This window comes from Hoplias malabaricus, chromosome 1, assembly GCF_029633855.1.
Source record: "Hoplias malabaricus isolate fHopMal1 chromosome 1, fHopMal1.hap1, whole genome shotgun sequence".
NCBI lineage: Eukaryota > Metazoa > Chordata > Actinopteri > Characiformes > Erythrinidae > Hoplias > Hoplias malabaricus.
This window is the reverse complement of record NC_089800.1, coordinates 69,365,948-69,382,465: the sequence shown is the minus strand read 5'-3', so window position 1 is coordinate 69,382,465 and position 16,518 is coordinate 69,365,948. Positions and strand designations below refer to the sequence as shown.

The window sequence follows — 16,518 nt, the reverse complement described above, 5'->3', positions numbered from 1 at the left end:
TTTATTATATTGAGACCCTGAGAAAAAGATGTATTCAAATGCAGGAACACACTGTGTACTTATGTTGGATGTTTAGTTTAGTGGATCACAAACACCATTCCTGCCTATCCCAATGGTACTGAGGGGTTCAATCACACCTGAAAAGACAGTTCTACTGCTCTACAGCTTAATACCGGGGCTTTATATCTCACTAGTCATCCCTTGGCATTGAGACTGTTGACCTTAAGACTAAGTCTGACTGTTTATGAGCATCCCATTTAATTTCATGGTTTTCTATACAGATTTTACAAGCTGTGTGTGCCCCTGAATGACTTTGCCCACAATAGGTACAATCTAAAGCAGCTGAATTCAGAAATTACAATGAAGACTTTTAATATTGATTAAAAACTGTAGAAAAAAAAGTGTTGATCACGTTAAGTGTTGCATTTAATTTGGAATCCTCCTGAGCATGTCTTGCGTAACCTGTTATAATTCCCTATGGAGCTGTCTGCTTTCATAACAGTGAAAATAAGCCTCATTGCTGTCAGCCACCAGCAGGCATAATACTGTAATAATAAATATACTATGGAGACACATCTGCCATAAATGTCTGATTAAATATATTAGGATACTTAAAGATATCTTTATGATATACAACATATGTCACTATTCTATTTGGTGTGTGATGCGATGGAATGGGAGGGGGAAGGTCCCCTACCCTCCATAAAATGTTACACAGTGCATTTTCTGCAGTGCTGAGCCCAGATTAGCAATGACAGAGGCTCTATTCGCTCTGTTACAGGTCAGTGAAGCATCATAGTGAACTTGAAGCTGTAATTTTACTGCATTTGTTTGTTTGTTTTTTTGTGCAGTCTTTAAGATACCCTTAAGATTTAAATATATAACTAGCTATATAAATGTATGTTAATAAAGTTCATGGCAAAAAATATGATCATCAAGACCATTGCTGTTATTATATCATTATACTAGTATCACATTTGTAATTAGGTCTGATGTTAAAGGTGTTACAGCTACCTGGTGTTTAGTATAGTACAGCCACGTTTCACAGAACACACACACACACACACATACACACACACACACACACACCCTATAGTGAAAACTAAATTTCAATATAGAAATTACGTATGTTCATTCATTCATTCATTATCAGTAACCGTTTATCCAGTTCAGGGTCGTGGTGACATATGTTCATGTATTTCCATTATGGCTGGGCCATATGTAAGAATTGAAAGCTATAACTGTTGCGCATCATTATGACAAAATAAACCTATATTACTGCATTACGTGGCCCACAATATGTCCCACAATTTCCAATGTTCATGAAAACTGATATCAAATTGATTATCCAAGGTTAAGAAACAAAAGTGCAATTTGTGAAATCATATTTCGTCAAATATTTGACAGAACTGAGCTAAAATATTTGTTTGTGTGTCAAACAAAAAATCCTAACAAGTGCCCTATAGTCCATGAATATAATGCTATAAATGTACACAATGTTTTATATATACACAGTGCAGCAATATTTTCAGTCTTTGTGTGTGTTTATGTGTCCATGTGCCTGAGAGTACATGTGTGTGTGTGTGTGTGTGTGTGTGTGTGTGTGTGTGTCTGCCTCCTCGCTACCTCACCAGCCCCTGACTTCACTGCAGCTGCAGCAAACTAGGCCAAGATATTTATAGAACAGAGAGAGATGATGGAAGAGTGGGAATAAGGGAGGGAGACAAAGAGACACAGAAACAGAGAGAGAGAGAGAGAGAGAGAGAGAGAGAGAGAGAGAGAGGAAATCAGGGAAGGTACAGGTGAAGAGGAATGCAGAGTGATGCAGCAGAAACGGAGAGAGAAATAGAGTGGAGAGAGAGAGAGAGAGGAAAATGTGGAGAGATAATGAACATGATGAACAGGCTTAGAAGAGAGACAGACAGAATAAACAGGTAGAGAAATGAACATAAACACAGTATAAGAACACACACACACACACTCACACCAAACAAACAGGCTGCTGAAGGTAATGAACTCTGAGTGAAGGAAAGATGAGAACAGTAGCTGTTGCCTAGGTGACTCAGAAATCATCTCTGTCTTCTATCAACCTACACATCAAACCATACATAACAAATTAAATTTCCAGCAAATATGGTCAATCTGCTAACACATTTGTCATGTCTAAATCTTGCATCTGTAGTTTTAGCACTGGGACTATAAGGCTAATATTGCTAGGGGAAGTAGGGGAAGTAGGGGAACCTACCAGACAGCACCAAACAAAAATTACTACCCATACAATGAATGACAACACCCAGCACAATACTTTGCTTAGTGATGTGGTAACATAACATTAGAAACCCCATAGCTACTAAAAGGTATATGGATTAACAAAGGTCAATAACAAACCAAATACATTGTAATAATTTTTTCTTTGTATTTGCACTTGTTCCCTTTAAACGATTAAAAAATCTGCCCTAGCTATTGATGACATTAATGTCCAGGTTGGTCATAGTAAAATAAATCAGCCTGCATCCTGTCACTGTGAGAAAGAAGATCTGTGCAGTCCTTTATTGTTGGATGATCTCTGGTTATTTTTGAGCAAACATGCACACACATTCAGAATTAATACTGCCATGGAAACTCCTATTACTGATTTGATTCAGTTTGGAGTCTACTCAAGTCTATTTTAGTCAAGAACATGTTATTAAACTCTAAATAGAAATCAATCTTCAAAACAGTGACTGGATGAAATATTCATCCAGCTCAAACTATATTTGTGCAGGCTGAAAATATTGTATAATTTTATAAAAATAGAGAACATATTTTGCATGAAGTAACTGGCCAGAGAGAGAGGCTGGGGGGATGAGAGAAAGTGAGAGAGTGAGTGAACGAAAGACAGAAAAGGGGGGGGGGGTCAGGGGGAGCAGAATCACTAATGAAACTTTGTCCAGAAACAACGAGGCCAGACGGTCAGACACAACATCATCAAACACACATGAAGAGAGAGACATGTGACACAGAGAAACTGAAGCTGTGGTCTAAACAAACTCCACACTCACCCCCCAACCCCCTCCTCTCTCCCTCTTAGTCTGTCTCTTGTACTTTATCATTAGAATGTGTGAGTGAGAAAGAAAGAAAGTGATGGAAAAAGAATAAAAGAGAAAGAGAGAGACAAAAAAAGTAAGCAGAGAGAGAGAGAGAGAGAGAGAGGGTAATATGAGAGAAAAAAGAAAAAAATAAACACAGGAGGAAACAATCCAGGAGAGAGAATGATATAGGGGGGAAGCAGAGAAAGAGGTGAGTGAGAGCATACAGTGAGAGAGAGAGAGAGAGAGAGAGAGAGAAATGGAAAGAGAATAAAGCAAAATTTAGAACAGAAAGACAGAGAAATAAGAAAAAAGAGAAAGGAAGTAAGAAATAAGCACACACACACACACACCCACACACACAGAGAGAGAGAGAGAGAGAGAGAGAGAGAGAGAGAGAGAGAGAGAGAGAGAGAGAGAGAGAATGTTTTGCTAAAAATAGCTGCTTAAACCCAGATAAAATGCTAAAGCATGAAGGAATGAAGGACAGATTTTAAGACGGACTTCTGCTGAATAAAGTGCTCAAATGTTAATCAAAATCACACAGTAGTGTGTATTTTTGTATTTTTCTGAGGAACAGTGTGTGTGTGTTAATCCTTTGTTAGAGAGAACCAAAATAACTCTGTCTGCAATGCAGCATGGGTCACAGGTACTGAGGAATTCTGGGTAACATCTAGACCTCAGCATTTGCTACATCACACTCACCCTCAGGACAGTGGACCAAAAATAACACAGACTCACACACACACACACACACACACACACACACACACACAGAAGCAGCAGGGCGGCAGATATGGTTCTGGACACTAGGTCAGAAACCTGTTGTGTTGTCATGGATACTGTGTGACCCAAAAAATCAGAGCTTCTCTGCCTGAAGCTCTGAAGTTAGCTTGAAGCTAAAACCTACACAGAGGTCTACTACACACTGACAGTGACTAAACTCTGTAGGCTCCACCCATCACATGTGTTCGCTCATTGATATTGTTGCTAGGTTGGACAAGCTTTACAGAAAATCTCAACTCAGTTCATACCAAAATACCTACATTTACCCCGTCCCAATACTCACACTTGGCTCTCGTGGCCCTTGTTTGTGCGTGCCCACCCAAGTGTGCAAGTTTGTAGGGTGTCCCACGTCTTTTATTTTTCTCAACAAGGGTGCTCAAGAGTGCACTTGATGTCCCCTCTTGTAAGTCTGCACCAGACAACAATTTCATCAAGGGAATTGCCCATTTTTCAATCTGAGCCTGTGAGGTTCCTTGCAGAAACCAATAATAAGATACTGTTTAAATAACAGTAACTAAAAGTGTAACAAGAATCTGAACAATAATAAATGATCTCAACAACTTTAAAAATATTTATGCTGAAGTGTCTAATAAAACACTGTAATGTTAAGCCCAGTTTGGCTGAAAGCTGCAGTATTTCACAGTTAAGCCATAGTAATGTAATCACCTGAAGGGCGAGTGGCCTATACTACTTTTAATGCTCTGACTTCTTGAACACTTTAACACTTACGTCCTTTTGCTTTGCTTTTGACAACATCATCAAATGTCGTCAAAGTGCAAACTTAGGACAAGAATTGAGACAGGGGATTAGAGTCTGTTTTTTTTATTTAATCTAATATTAAACTTAGAACACATCTCTCAATGCATATATTTTCAAAACAAAGGAGTGTGCATGCAAAATGCAATATTAATCTGAAAGCATCAATAATTAATGCTGCTTTATGTGTTTTAAATGTACCACTTAAGAGGATCTTTTAGCAGACTTGGAATATGACATAAAAACCTGTGTTTTCATTGGTGGATAATCACCTGAAACTACAGATTATAGTGTCTTTGTTAGTTTAGAATGATCTCTCCATTTCTACATAGGACGCCATGTCATGAGTTCATTTTGAGTTTTTTTTGTTGTAGCATCAGCTTATCATGGGAGGGGTGAGGGAGGGGCATTCAATTTCACCAGAATGCACCTCTGTGGTTTTATAGTTCCCCTATATATCTGACAGATGTTGCATATCCAGAATCCTGATCAAAGCACTGCTGCATTAGTCTAGGTGACCTCCAGAAGCCCAACACGGTGAACCACAAATCAAAGAGAGAAATGATCTCATGGTGTGTGTTTTTCCAAACAGGTTTGAAAACAGTGTTTTTTCCAGGTACATAATGCAATTGTGCTGAGGTTATTGCTAAAATAGTTATTTTTAATCACATTCTTTGTATTTAACAGTAAATTTGCAATAGATGGAAATTTAAATGTAATAACCTAGTGACCCTTCATAGGAATAATATATAATATATTTACTTTAAAATCACAGCTTCAAAACAGACCAACAAACTGTCAGTGTTTTAGTAGAATAATTAATGTATCTGGAGTGCATAACAACCCACAAACTGTGAAATACAACTCCATCTGTGTTTTGTGGACTCCTGTGCTATTGTTGAGCTGAGCTGTGACTCTCATTCTGATTTAAAGGAACAGGTGCTTATACCGGTCATTCTGAACAGGGCTGTTTAGACAGTGGGAATACGCTCTTGTGGTGTTTGATCCTTGTGGCATTTTGACCAAAGCACATCACCGATTTGTTACAGATACAATTATTTTCAGTAACACTCCTGAACTGGTACAATATATCCCTGTTAATGTTTACATTTGCCTTATGCTTCTTTTTTATAGAGTTAATCACAGACAGTGATTTTAAAATGACAATAAGTACAATATTTATTATTATTTCTCTAAAATAATTTTGTTCATTCAACAATATTTATATAACAATGTAATTAAGATTATTTAAAAAATTATATTTATGACATGTAAATAAAATTAATCCTCCCATTATTAAATATATTTACATTTTTTCTATATGTTTTTACATTATTATAAATAAAATAAAAATATTTAAAGTTTTAAAATGGTCTTTTTATAATTAATTTTTCAATTATAGTAATAAAAACAAACGAACTGTTTTCGTTAGTTTGGCTGTATACGTTAAAGTCATTTTAATTTAAAAAAAAATCACAATGCAGGAACATTCTATGTCCAAAATAAATGCCTCAGTGACTGGTGAGGTCAGAAAAAACACTGCAGTCCTGCATCACAGATCGGGAAATGGAAACTGTCCCTTTTATTTCTATATAAAAATGTGCCTCTAATGTAGTAAAGTGAAAGCACTTTTCGCCGTCTGCCTCTCTTTGGGTCACTGTTACGGCCAGCAGTAAAAGCTGAGGAACGTTTGGGGAGTGTTTGTGTCCTGCTGCAGGGCGGAGAGATAGCAGGATGGAGGAATGATAAATGTAGGTTACAGTGTTCCTTTTCCCTTCTGACTCCATTAGCCAGCAGGATGCCACATTTTGAATATGCGTTTGAGGAAGATAAAGAAACTTACATGCCCTCAGCAGTGTGTGTGAGTGTACGTATGTATATGAGTGAGTGAATCTACCCCATGATCCTGTCGCCGCCTGACCCGATTTCCATCCTCAGACCACTTCTGTAGATTCTAAGTACTTCATACAGGCAACGCCTCAAACAATCTGCAGTTTTGGAGATGCCCTGACTAAAACTTGACAAAGTGACCCTTGTCAAAATCTCCCAGACTCTTAAGCTTGCACATTTTTCCTGCTTCCAAAATCAATTTCAAGAACCGAGATTTCACTTGCTGCCTAACATTTTTGAGCTCTATAAAAACGTGCCACTGTAATGTAATCTTGCTGCTCTCCAATCTGTTTGTGTGCATGAAACAAGTCTAATGTATTTACGAAGCCCCAGTGCCTGTAAATGGTTAAAGAAAGGTTTTCTCTCTCTGCTCATGGCAGAAAAAAAATTATTTTTGGAGGTTTTTAGACAATGGAGAGAACTCCAAACGTTGGAAAACACAAACTAAGATGAGGATATCGCTCTATTCCTGCTCTATAGTTGGGTAATGTTTACATATTTTGGCTGTAGATGGAACTGACTCCAACTGCATGAAAGTAAACATAGGCTGAAAGTGCTACATATCTAAACAACAAATGAGTTTCTTCAAACAGTGAATAAAAACTTACAGACAATTTCAACTTCAGCCACGTTTAAACAACAGTTGCTTTTTGGTTCAAACATACCGTTCCACCTGAAAAGACATGGAGCTTCTGAACGTAAACCAGAGAACAGCCTTTCCCTATATTTGTGGACATTCCCTTTAAGAATGATTTTTTTCCTTTTCCTGTAAATCTTTGGAAATACAAGGTATTGTACCTTATTAGACACTTATACATACCTATGGGATATACTACATATAGATGCTTATGTATTATTACATAGTTGCATAGAGTTTAATATTGTTTTTGTCAAAAATAAATTTCACACAGCTTATCCACCTATCCAGCATGAATATTTGGGAGAAAAGCTAAGCCGCAGAATGGTCCAACAATTCCTTGAAATAAAATCACTTTACACAAATGTATACTGCTTAAATATAATAATGTTTAATAATGTTTTTTTCTCTCATAACAACTGGCACAGAGATGTCCTGAGAACAGATAACAACATAGTTCATCAAATGAATTAAACAATCGCTGATATAAGATAACAGCTACAGTCTGTGTTTAATAAGTCAAAGTTACAAGAACAAATGATCTAATTTTCAAAGTTACAAAGTAAATAACAAGAACAAGAGATTTAGGGAACTATAGCATACAAGATAAAAACTGCGAAGTACAGAAAAAAAAAGAAAATAAGAGAAAAAAAAAATACCAGAGAAAATGTGTATGTGTGTGTATATATGTATATATGTGCAATAGCAGAAAAAATTACTTGCACTATTAATCATTGATTTACATACAATGATCACAAACACACACACACGCGCGCGCAGAGAGAGAGAGAGAGAGAGAGAGAGAGAGAGAGAGAGAGAGAGAGAGAGAGAGAGATTGCTCATAAATTAGCATTGAACAATACTTCAAACATGATGACTGTTCTCATTCATTGTGTTATCAGAAAAGTTCATGACTTGTTTCACCTAGAAAATTATAAGGTATTGACCACACAGTGAATATTTTGTTGTCTACTGTTTATTACAGGGGCATAGCCATGGGTGGGCCTGGGCCTACCCAAATTGGACCAAGGCCTACCCAGTCAACCAAAGCTAATTTCCTGCGTGCCAGTGCATGTGCGCGGACACACTCTCCTTTCTGACTGTTCTGCACAAGCAAACATTCCTGTGAGTCAGATTCTAAGCTGGGGCGTAAAGGCAATTTTCAGTAATGCAATTAGCCACTTCCCAAATTTGGAAACAAAACAACAAAAACAACAAAAACAAGTGTATATTACCCACCTATAGGGCAGTCATGAGCAATATCCTCATTTTGGTTTATGCTTTTTGTTTCATTTGGCGTTCTTTCCGTTCTGTCCAAATATACTCCAGATGCCTCTGCCATGAGCAGAGAGAGACTAGCTAACCAGACCGAGCTAATCTGTCTTTTCACTCATTTACGCAAACACATCAGACTGGTTTTCAGCACGCAAACAGACTGGAGAGCCAGCAAATGGAGAGAAAACATCTTCTGAATTGTATAAAAAGTGTTTTCTGATTACAGTCATGAACGCGTTCAGTACATACAACACACTCCAAAAACGTTGGAACAGGGGCCAAATAAGAGTGTGGAGTTTATATAACATGCACTTTACACTGTTACACAGTTGTGAATACATGTACATGAATTGATAACCCACTCAGTCATCGTGAAAAATGGTGGGTCATAGCTCACCACTGTAATATTTTGGGGTGCATCAGTCCATGTGGCACGTCACTTACACATCTGTGAAACTACCATTGTTATGGGGCCACATATATTCGATTTTATAGAAATATATGCTGCCATCAAGGCAACGTCTTTTCCCAGAAAGTCCATGTTTGTTTGCCTGGCCTTATTCTGTGTGTGCTACAGCAGCGTTTTGTGGGTGCTTGACTGACCTGCCTGCAGACTAGATCTGACTCCAGTGGTGCATCATATAGAGGAGAATTCGACAAGAGCCAACATAGACATTTGACCAGCTGAAGCCTTGTATTAAGCTAGATATGAAATTAATTGGTTTACAGTTATAAAATATATTAAATCTGGTCAGTGCAACATAAACATTTTTTATTTTGTATATTTGTCAGTTAAATAATAATAACAATAATAATAATAAATTTATATAAAGCGTTTCTCACTTTACAATCCAAAGGGGAAAAATTATTGAAGAAAAAATGAATAATATTAAAGTATTGTGAAAAAATAAGGTTTAAAAGCTTTTAAATATAAAAGAGGTAAAGGAGGAAAATGTGGGACAGAGGTGAAGAGACTGTGACAATATGTTCCTTAGTTTGGGAGCCATGAGACTAAAGGATCTGCCCTCAGCAGTTACCAGTCAGACTTTTGGGACAGTAAGAAGAGCAGCATCAGAGGACCAATGTGTTTGAGTAGTAGAGTAGAGGTGTAGGAGTTCAGCCAAATATGAGGGTGGTAAAATATGTAATGATTTATATGTTAACAGGGGGATTTGTTTGTTAACCAAATACAATGTGGGAGAGGTAGCCACTGTAACTGAAACAGGATTGGTGCAATGTGAGTGGATTACTGTCCTGAATCAAGGTTCAAAAGAATACATAAATGAAAGATTATTATTTTTATTGCATTTTACAAAAAGTCCCACCTTTTCCAGGAATGAAGTTTGTAGTTTTGCATGTTTTCTGCTCAACCTTTAGTGTCTTTTCAGTAAAGTCTATTGTAAAATGGTATTTTCACACAGACGCCACACACAAATAATACGCACATACACAGCAGGACAACCTAAAATAGGACTAAGAAACACACGCACAGTGAGCCAGATTTAGAGATTTAGAGATTTTGTATGTGTGTGTGGGTGTGCTCCTGATTGTCTCTAGGGGTGTGTGTGAGTCAGCACCACTATGAACAACCAAACCAGATGGAAAAATTACATTGACTGATTATCACTCACTCATGCTGCTATTAGTAACAGCTTACACTGCTCAAAGAATTTTAATTGTTTGTTTTCCACAATTCTATTAAATTAAATGGTTAGGAATTATATAGAATCAGCTGTAGATAAAAGGTAGATCTCCGCCCTTTTGCAACAGCAACATTTTCTACTCTTCTTGCTCAGGACTAATCATTAGATTTTAGAATACACACCGGTGCTCCACAGCAGAATGCTGGTGGGGTTTTATATTACTGTCCCACTTTTGGGTGTTGGATTTGATGACCTTATGCTTATATACAGTTGTTCCAGAGCATCCTGTTCTAAAGGCAATGCTGTTCTATTATCATAGCAATAGTTTCATGGTTATATATGACACCACTGGTCACATACTGTTACTGTTAACACCAATTCTGTTAAAAAAAGTAAAATAAAGCTTCTTCACTGCTAACATTTACACTTTCAAGGAACACTGAGATTCTGTACTTCTTCTTCTGGACACCCCCTACAGCGTTATACTGAAATCAAGGGAGAGGAGGGAGGTAAGGGGAGGGAATGGAGGTGGTTTCCTACCCTCCTCCAAAAATGACATAGTGCAGTTTCTGCAGCGCTGAGCCTGAGATAACAACTGACTTATTACAGGTTAGTGGGGCATCAAAATGATTTTGAAGCTGTACATTTAGAGTAAAAATGGCGGCACGGTGGTGCAGCAGGTAGTGTCACAGCTCCAGGGACCTGGAGGATGTAGGTTCGATTCCCGCTCCGGGTGACTGTCTGTGAGGAGTTTGGTGAGTTCTCCCCGTGTCCGTGTGGGTTTTCTCTGGGTGCTCCGGGTTCCTTCCATGGTCCAAAAACACACGTTGGTAGGTGGATTGGCGACTCAAAAAGTGTCCGTAGGTGTGACTGTGTGTGTGTGTCTGTGTTGCCCTGTGAAGGACTGGCGTCCCCTCCAGGGTATATTCCTGCCTTGCGCCCAATGATTCCAGGTAGGCTCTGGACCCACCGCAACCCTGAACTGGATAAGCGCTTACAGATAATGAATGAATGAATGAATGAATGAACATACTACCTAATTTAACAGGCTGCTGCTATATTACTGCACCTTTGGGATTGACGTATGTACATGACCTATGTTCTGACTGGCTGACATCATTCAAAAATCACTCTACTATGAATCTACTATAAGGAACCAAGGGTTAGGTTTAAACTAAAATAATCAAGGATGAGGATTTTTTTTTTGAGCATTTAATCATTTGTCCTGAATGTTCCATTCCACTAACTCTGCTACAGACTGCAAGTAGAAACAACACTTCCCTTCAGCAGCAGTGGCTGGATGAGGACTAAATGGGTGGGTGAAAAAATTGGTGGTTAACATATGGCCTCCCTATATATGGGGTCCTATATACGGGCAGTATGGGGTAGCCTGAATTGGTGACCATATGAAAGAGGTATATCAGTGAAACCTTACATTAATTCATTCGTTTTCTGTAACCAGTTCATCCTATTCAGGGTCACAGTTGGTCTAGGGCCTACACAGAGACATTCGGCGCAAAGCAGGAACCCACCATGGCCAGTCCATCAAAGGGCATCACGCACTCACACAGTCATTCACACACTCACACCTATGGCCACTTTTGCACAACCAGTTGACCTACCTAACTTGTGTTTGGACTGTGGGAGGAAACTTGTAGCACCCGGAAAACACCCACGCAGACACAGGGCGAACACACCACACTCCTTACAGAAATAGACCCAAGGCGGGGACCACAATGAATTCAAAACAGGCTGTTTTTGAAGCTTAGTTCCACATATATGTAGGTTTGGAAATTCTTTTCAACAAACGCTTTAATAAACAATAAAAATTAAACTTTAAAGATGAATTTTTGAAATTGTCTTTGATATAGGCCCTTTATATGTTCCTATACACTCACACTCACCCGCTGTCTGTCCTCCTCAAACACTGCCTCGTGGACACTGCAGGCAAAAAGTGCAGTTGGCAAGTCACTTAAGTCCATCATCTCCTCTGAGTCTTCATTATTCTCCCCAAACACCATCTCCTCTCCCTCCTCCTCTTCTTCAGGGTCACTGCTGAGGGCCTCAGAGCCGTTGCTGATCCACTTCTCTCCTGTACACATCATCGTCCACCTGCTCCGCCCAGCAGGGGGCAGCACTGTATATACACCTCAATACTCACTATAGAGAAGAGAAGAAAAGAGAATTTCTTTTGAAAAATGAGGGAAGAACTTTTGAAAAATGGGTGGAATTCCACTTTAAACCGCTTTAAAGACAGCAGAGAACATTAGTGCCCCCTTGTGTCTGTGTGTCTAGAATACCATCAGACAAAGAACATTGTTGAGAAAACTTTCAATTTTTTAACCATAGAACCATTGGAGGCTGTCATAAAAGTGAAATAAATAATACTTCCAGAATGTCTTTAAAGCTTTATAAAACACATATGGAATAAATATGTATTTAATTTTTTTTATTTTGTTTGCACAATAAAAAAAAAGTAGAGAAAGAGATTACATTTGCTACAACAGTAGAAAGTAAAATAATGTGCAGGGAAAGTAAAGAAGCACAGGAAGGGCTTGTATCAAGCACTTTCCCTCTGAGAAAAAAATATCAGAGATTCAAAGACAAAAGAGTTACATAATACTGAAGAAAAGAAAGAAAAAAAAAATTATGATAACAAACAAACACACACATGTGCACCAGTGGGCCAACCAGATGTAAACATATATAGCAGGTAGTGTAGCAGTCACACAGCTCGAGGGACCCGGAGGTTGTGGGTTCAAGTCCAGCTCTGGGTGACTGTCTGTGACAACTGGTAGATGGATTGGCGACTCAAGTGTCCATAGGTGTGAGAGAATATGTGAGTGTGTGTGTCGCCCTGTGAAGGACCGGCACCCCCTCCAGGGTGTGTTCCTGCCTTGCGCCCAATGATTCTGGGTAGGCTCTGGACCCACTGTGACCCTGAACTGGATAAGCGGTTACAAACAATGAATGAATGAATTAATGTTTATATCTATACACACACACACGTGTATTAAGTTTATTTGCACCAATAAGAATTAAAAATTATGCAGTTGTCTTACCGTTTTCAAGTTCATAATCTCAAATGTCATAAGTGTGCATGCACACTTACATGAAGTGTCTTACACTTCATTTAATATTTGATGCAACTAAAAAGTATGCATTTCTGGTGCTCAAAACTCTTAAGTACAATTAAACAATTGGCTTTAAGTTTTTTAAATGCATTTTGAAGGTTGTCTAAACTTATTGTGTAAGTAATTGTGTAAGAATTCTTCTAGCCTTACCATTAAATAATCCAGCGATCTACCAGTTTTTGGTCTGTGGGAAAACACACCAAACCCCAGGCAGTGCCCCAGTGCAGGTCTCGAACCCACAACCACAGGACTCTGGAGCTGTGTGACAGTGATGCTACCTGATTCAACACTGCTCCTCCCACTGAAACAAACACATAAAACGCTTATAAAAAGACGTCATGCCGCATAAACTTTTAACATTTTTCAAGTTCAGTTAAATCAATATACAGATATACAAATCTGTATAAATCATATACAGCTTTTTTTTTAACTTAAAACCAAATCCAGGACTCTGTTACATCAAAACTTTACACGTTCAGAAACTCAGAAATTAAAAATTGTTGAAGATAATTGATTTGTAAAATTAGATATATTTTAATTTAGAATCACTCGATCCAGTAAATCACTTTGAACATTAAAGCTGACCTGTAATAATAATTACATTATCGATATAGCATGCAATATATGGACATTTCTTGCTGACAAATATATTGCCCATTGTGTTTACTTGCATGTTTGTTTACATAAGAATGAATGAACATCAATATATACTCGCTCTGTTCTGTTTTCTATGATCTCGCTATTCTGGGGTCATTCAGTTGATTCATTTGAAAACAATGGATTGATATTATTTGCATTGTATTTATTTTTCATATATTATTTATTATATATTTGTATTTATTTAGTGTATTAAAACATTTTATATTCTATTTGTAATGTCTGACTATTCTTAATAACTATGTTTTAGCTAAAAGTTCATTGATATTTAAAGCGGCATAAATTGCATTATTTTGGTATAAAATGGCCTTAAAATGACCATGGATCATGCAGATTAGATGATGAATAGAAGGCCTTACAGAATAACTGTTAAGGGCATTTAGAGTCACTGTAAGGTTTATGTAGTGACTATAATTTTATTTAGAATAAGTCTAAGAGCCTTTACAATGAACTGCAAGGGCACAACAACTATAAACTTTCTGGATAAACTTAATGCCCTTGAAGATAATCATACAGCGACTCCAAGATATGGTCTTTCGGGATGACCACAGGCCCATCAGACTCAGTACTCGGCCCCTCATGAAAACTGCAAAGCCTTTTAAGATAACTGTAAAACGTTCATTCATTTGCATTCACCAATACTGAATGCACCACCTGAAATCACTAAAGCCTTTTAAAATGAATGCGGTGCACTCAGATTACTGTAATGCATTTTAGGACAGCCATATAGGGCTTTCAAAGACATTGAGAATGACTAAAAAGCCTTTAAGTGCTCTCAGGATAACTAAACTCTTAAACTGTCAAGCGTCTTGTGATAACTGCAAAGCCCTTCAGGATAAATATAAAGCCTTCTGAGATTATTTTAAAGCCTTTTGTCTTAACCTTTAAATGTTTAAAATGGATTAAAGCTCATAACACCATGCCTCTGAAAGACTCATTGTTCATATATTAATAAGCACCTTGTTTCTATACTTGTTCTTCGTTTTATCCATTTCACTTACAATATAGGAGTTCTCTGTAGTTTTACAATGTCAGTTACTCTGCACACTTTGTTAGCCCTTTCAACATGTTCTTCAGCTGTCAGAGACTGCTGCTGCCAAGTTTGTGTTGGTCATCCTCTAGTCCTTCAACAGTTGTCACAGGATACTGCTCATTGGCATGAATGGGAACAACAAAGTATTCAGGGCAAAAGAGGGACTACAGCCTGTTGCTGTACAACTACAAAGTGCCCCTGTATGGTCAGTGGAGCTGATGAAATTGACAATCGGTGTATAAACAAGGAGGTCATTTTTAATGTTGTGTGTGACTGGAGTATCTACAGCTTGCTTCCTGGTAAACTCCATTTCCAGTGAGCCCCTTGGATAAGCCCTGCTTGTTAAATCCCTTTGGCCTATTATTTAAACACAGCACAGTAACTGGGCCTGTTACAATTTATAATATAATCTAACAGCACAGTGGTATAGAGGAAAAACATACAGCAGCAGAGAGTATTCACAGCCATCTTCATTTATTGCAGCACGTTTTAAATTAAATGTCTGATTTAAGTAAAAAATAAATAAAATACTTTTTACGTGCTACATCGTCATCTAGTGGTCAATATAGTTATTTGTCCAGAATTGTGGTATTATTTTAGATTACTGAAATGCTTTCATTCGAAAGAAAAGTTTACTCGGTCTCACTTTTCAGAAAACGTAAGAAATGCTATAGACATCAAATAACTATTCTCGAAAATGACCGTAAAAGTCATTTTAACCATTATGTGTACACAGAGGTACAATGAAAAGAAAGCCACGAATCTGAAGTCGGCTTGTTTTTTAGTTCCCCCTTCCACTTTAAAGTGTGATCATTTACATACACATATGGTGCCTGATTTGATACATAGTGGAGTACGTTGCCGCTCCTTTTGAGGTGGAAAGGAAACTTAGAATAAGAAGCCATCTTTAACTTCGTGTCTAAGCAGCAAATGATAATGGCACGACACGATACGTGTTTGTACAAATCGTGGGGTCTGTTTATTACCTTTAAGTAGCTTGAAGTGCAGAATTTCCTCCGTTAAATCTGAATATGAATCTTAAATATGAATGAACTGTCAGTCTCCCATCTTGAAGCGCTCAGTCAGAAAGTATTCAGCAACAGAATCACACACAGCGAGGAACGACCAATCAGCGGCCAAGCTTACACCATTTCAGCCAATGCGGTTGGAGATGGCTTGAGCGGTCTAAAATCCAACCAATGAAGTTGGAGTTCGCGTAGCTGATCCACTTATAGAACCAATGGTTTTCCGTCTATTTTTTATTACATTGATGATGGATCAAATTGATACACTAATGGGTTTGTAGACGCCATCTCACAGTCTCATTGTGTTTTTTTTTTTGGTGTACATCTCAGTGCTTAGGAACACTATGGATATTGCGCCAACCCATCGGCCTAACATCGACTCTGAACAGAATAATGTGTTTAATGACTGAATGCATAAATGAATGAATAGGGTCCATTTGTCATAACTCCCTCAAGTGTCTATCTGGTTATTATTAAACCCCTAAAACATATATATTATCATCAAACTTATGTAAATGGTGTTTCCTCTAAATCATTGCAAAAGGATGTGTCTTTCACCTTCAGTATAAGTGGCTGTATAAATATGCAATTAGTCCCTGCATCTCCACTTACCC

At 37.9% G+C, this 16,518-nt stretch overlaps 1 protein-coding gene across 1 annotated transcript in view; it reads right to left on the bottom strand.

Annotated features, from left to right (window-relative positions):
* Window positions 1–15,920, bottom strand: part of rcan3 (regulator of calcineurin 3) — a 53,806-nt gene extending 37,886 nt beyond the window's left edge. The window contains exons 1-3 of the mRNA XM_066672101.1: window positions 15,866–15,920; window positions 13,340–13,490; window positions 11,960–12,215 (exon numbers count right to left, since the gene is read on the bottom strand). Coding sequence (XP_066528198.1) covers window positions 11,960–12,160 — 201 coding nt within the window. The 5' untranslated portion in view covers window positions 12,161–12,215; window positions 13,340–13,490; window positions 15,866–15,920. The remainder of the gene's footprint in view (window positions 1–11,959; window positions 12,216–13,339; window positions 13,491–15,865) is intronic.
* Between the last annotated feature and the right edge of the window lie 598 nt (window positions 15,921–16,518).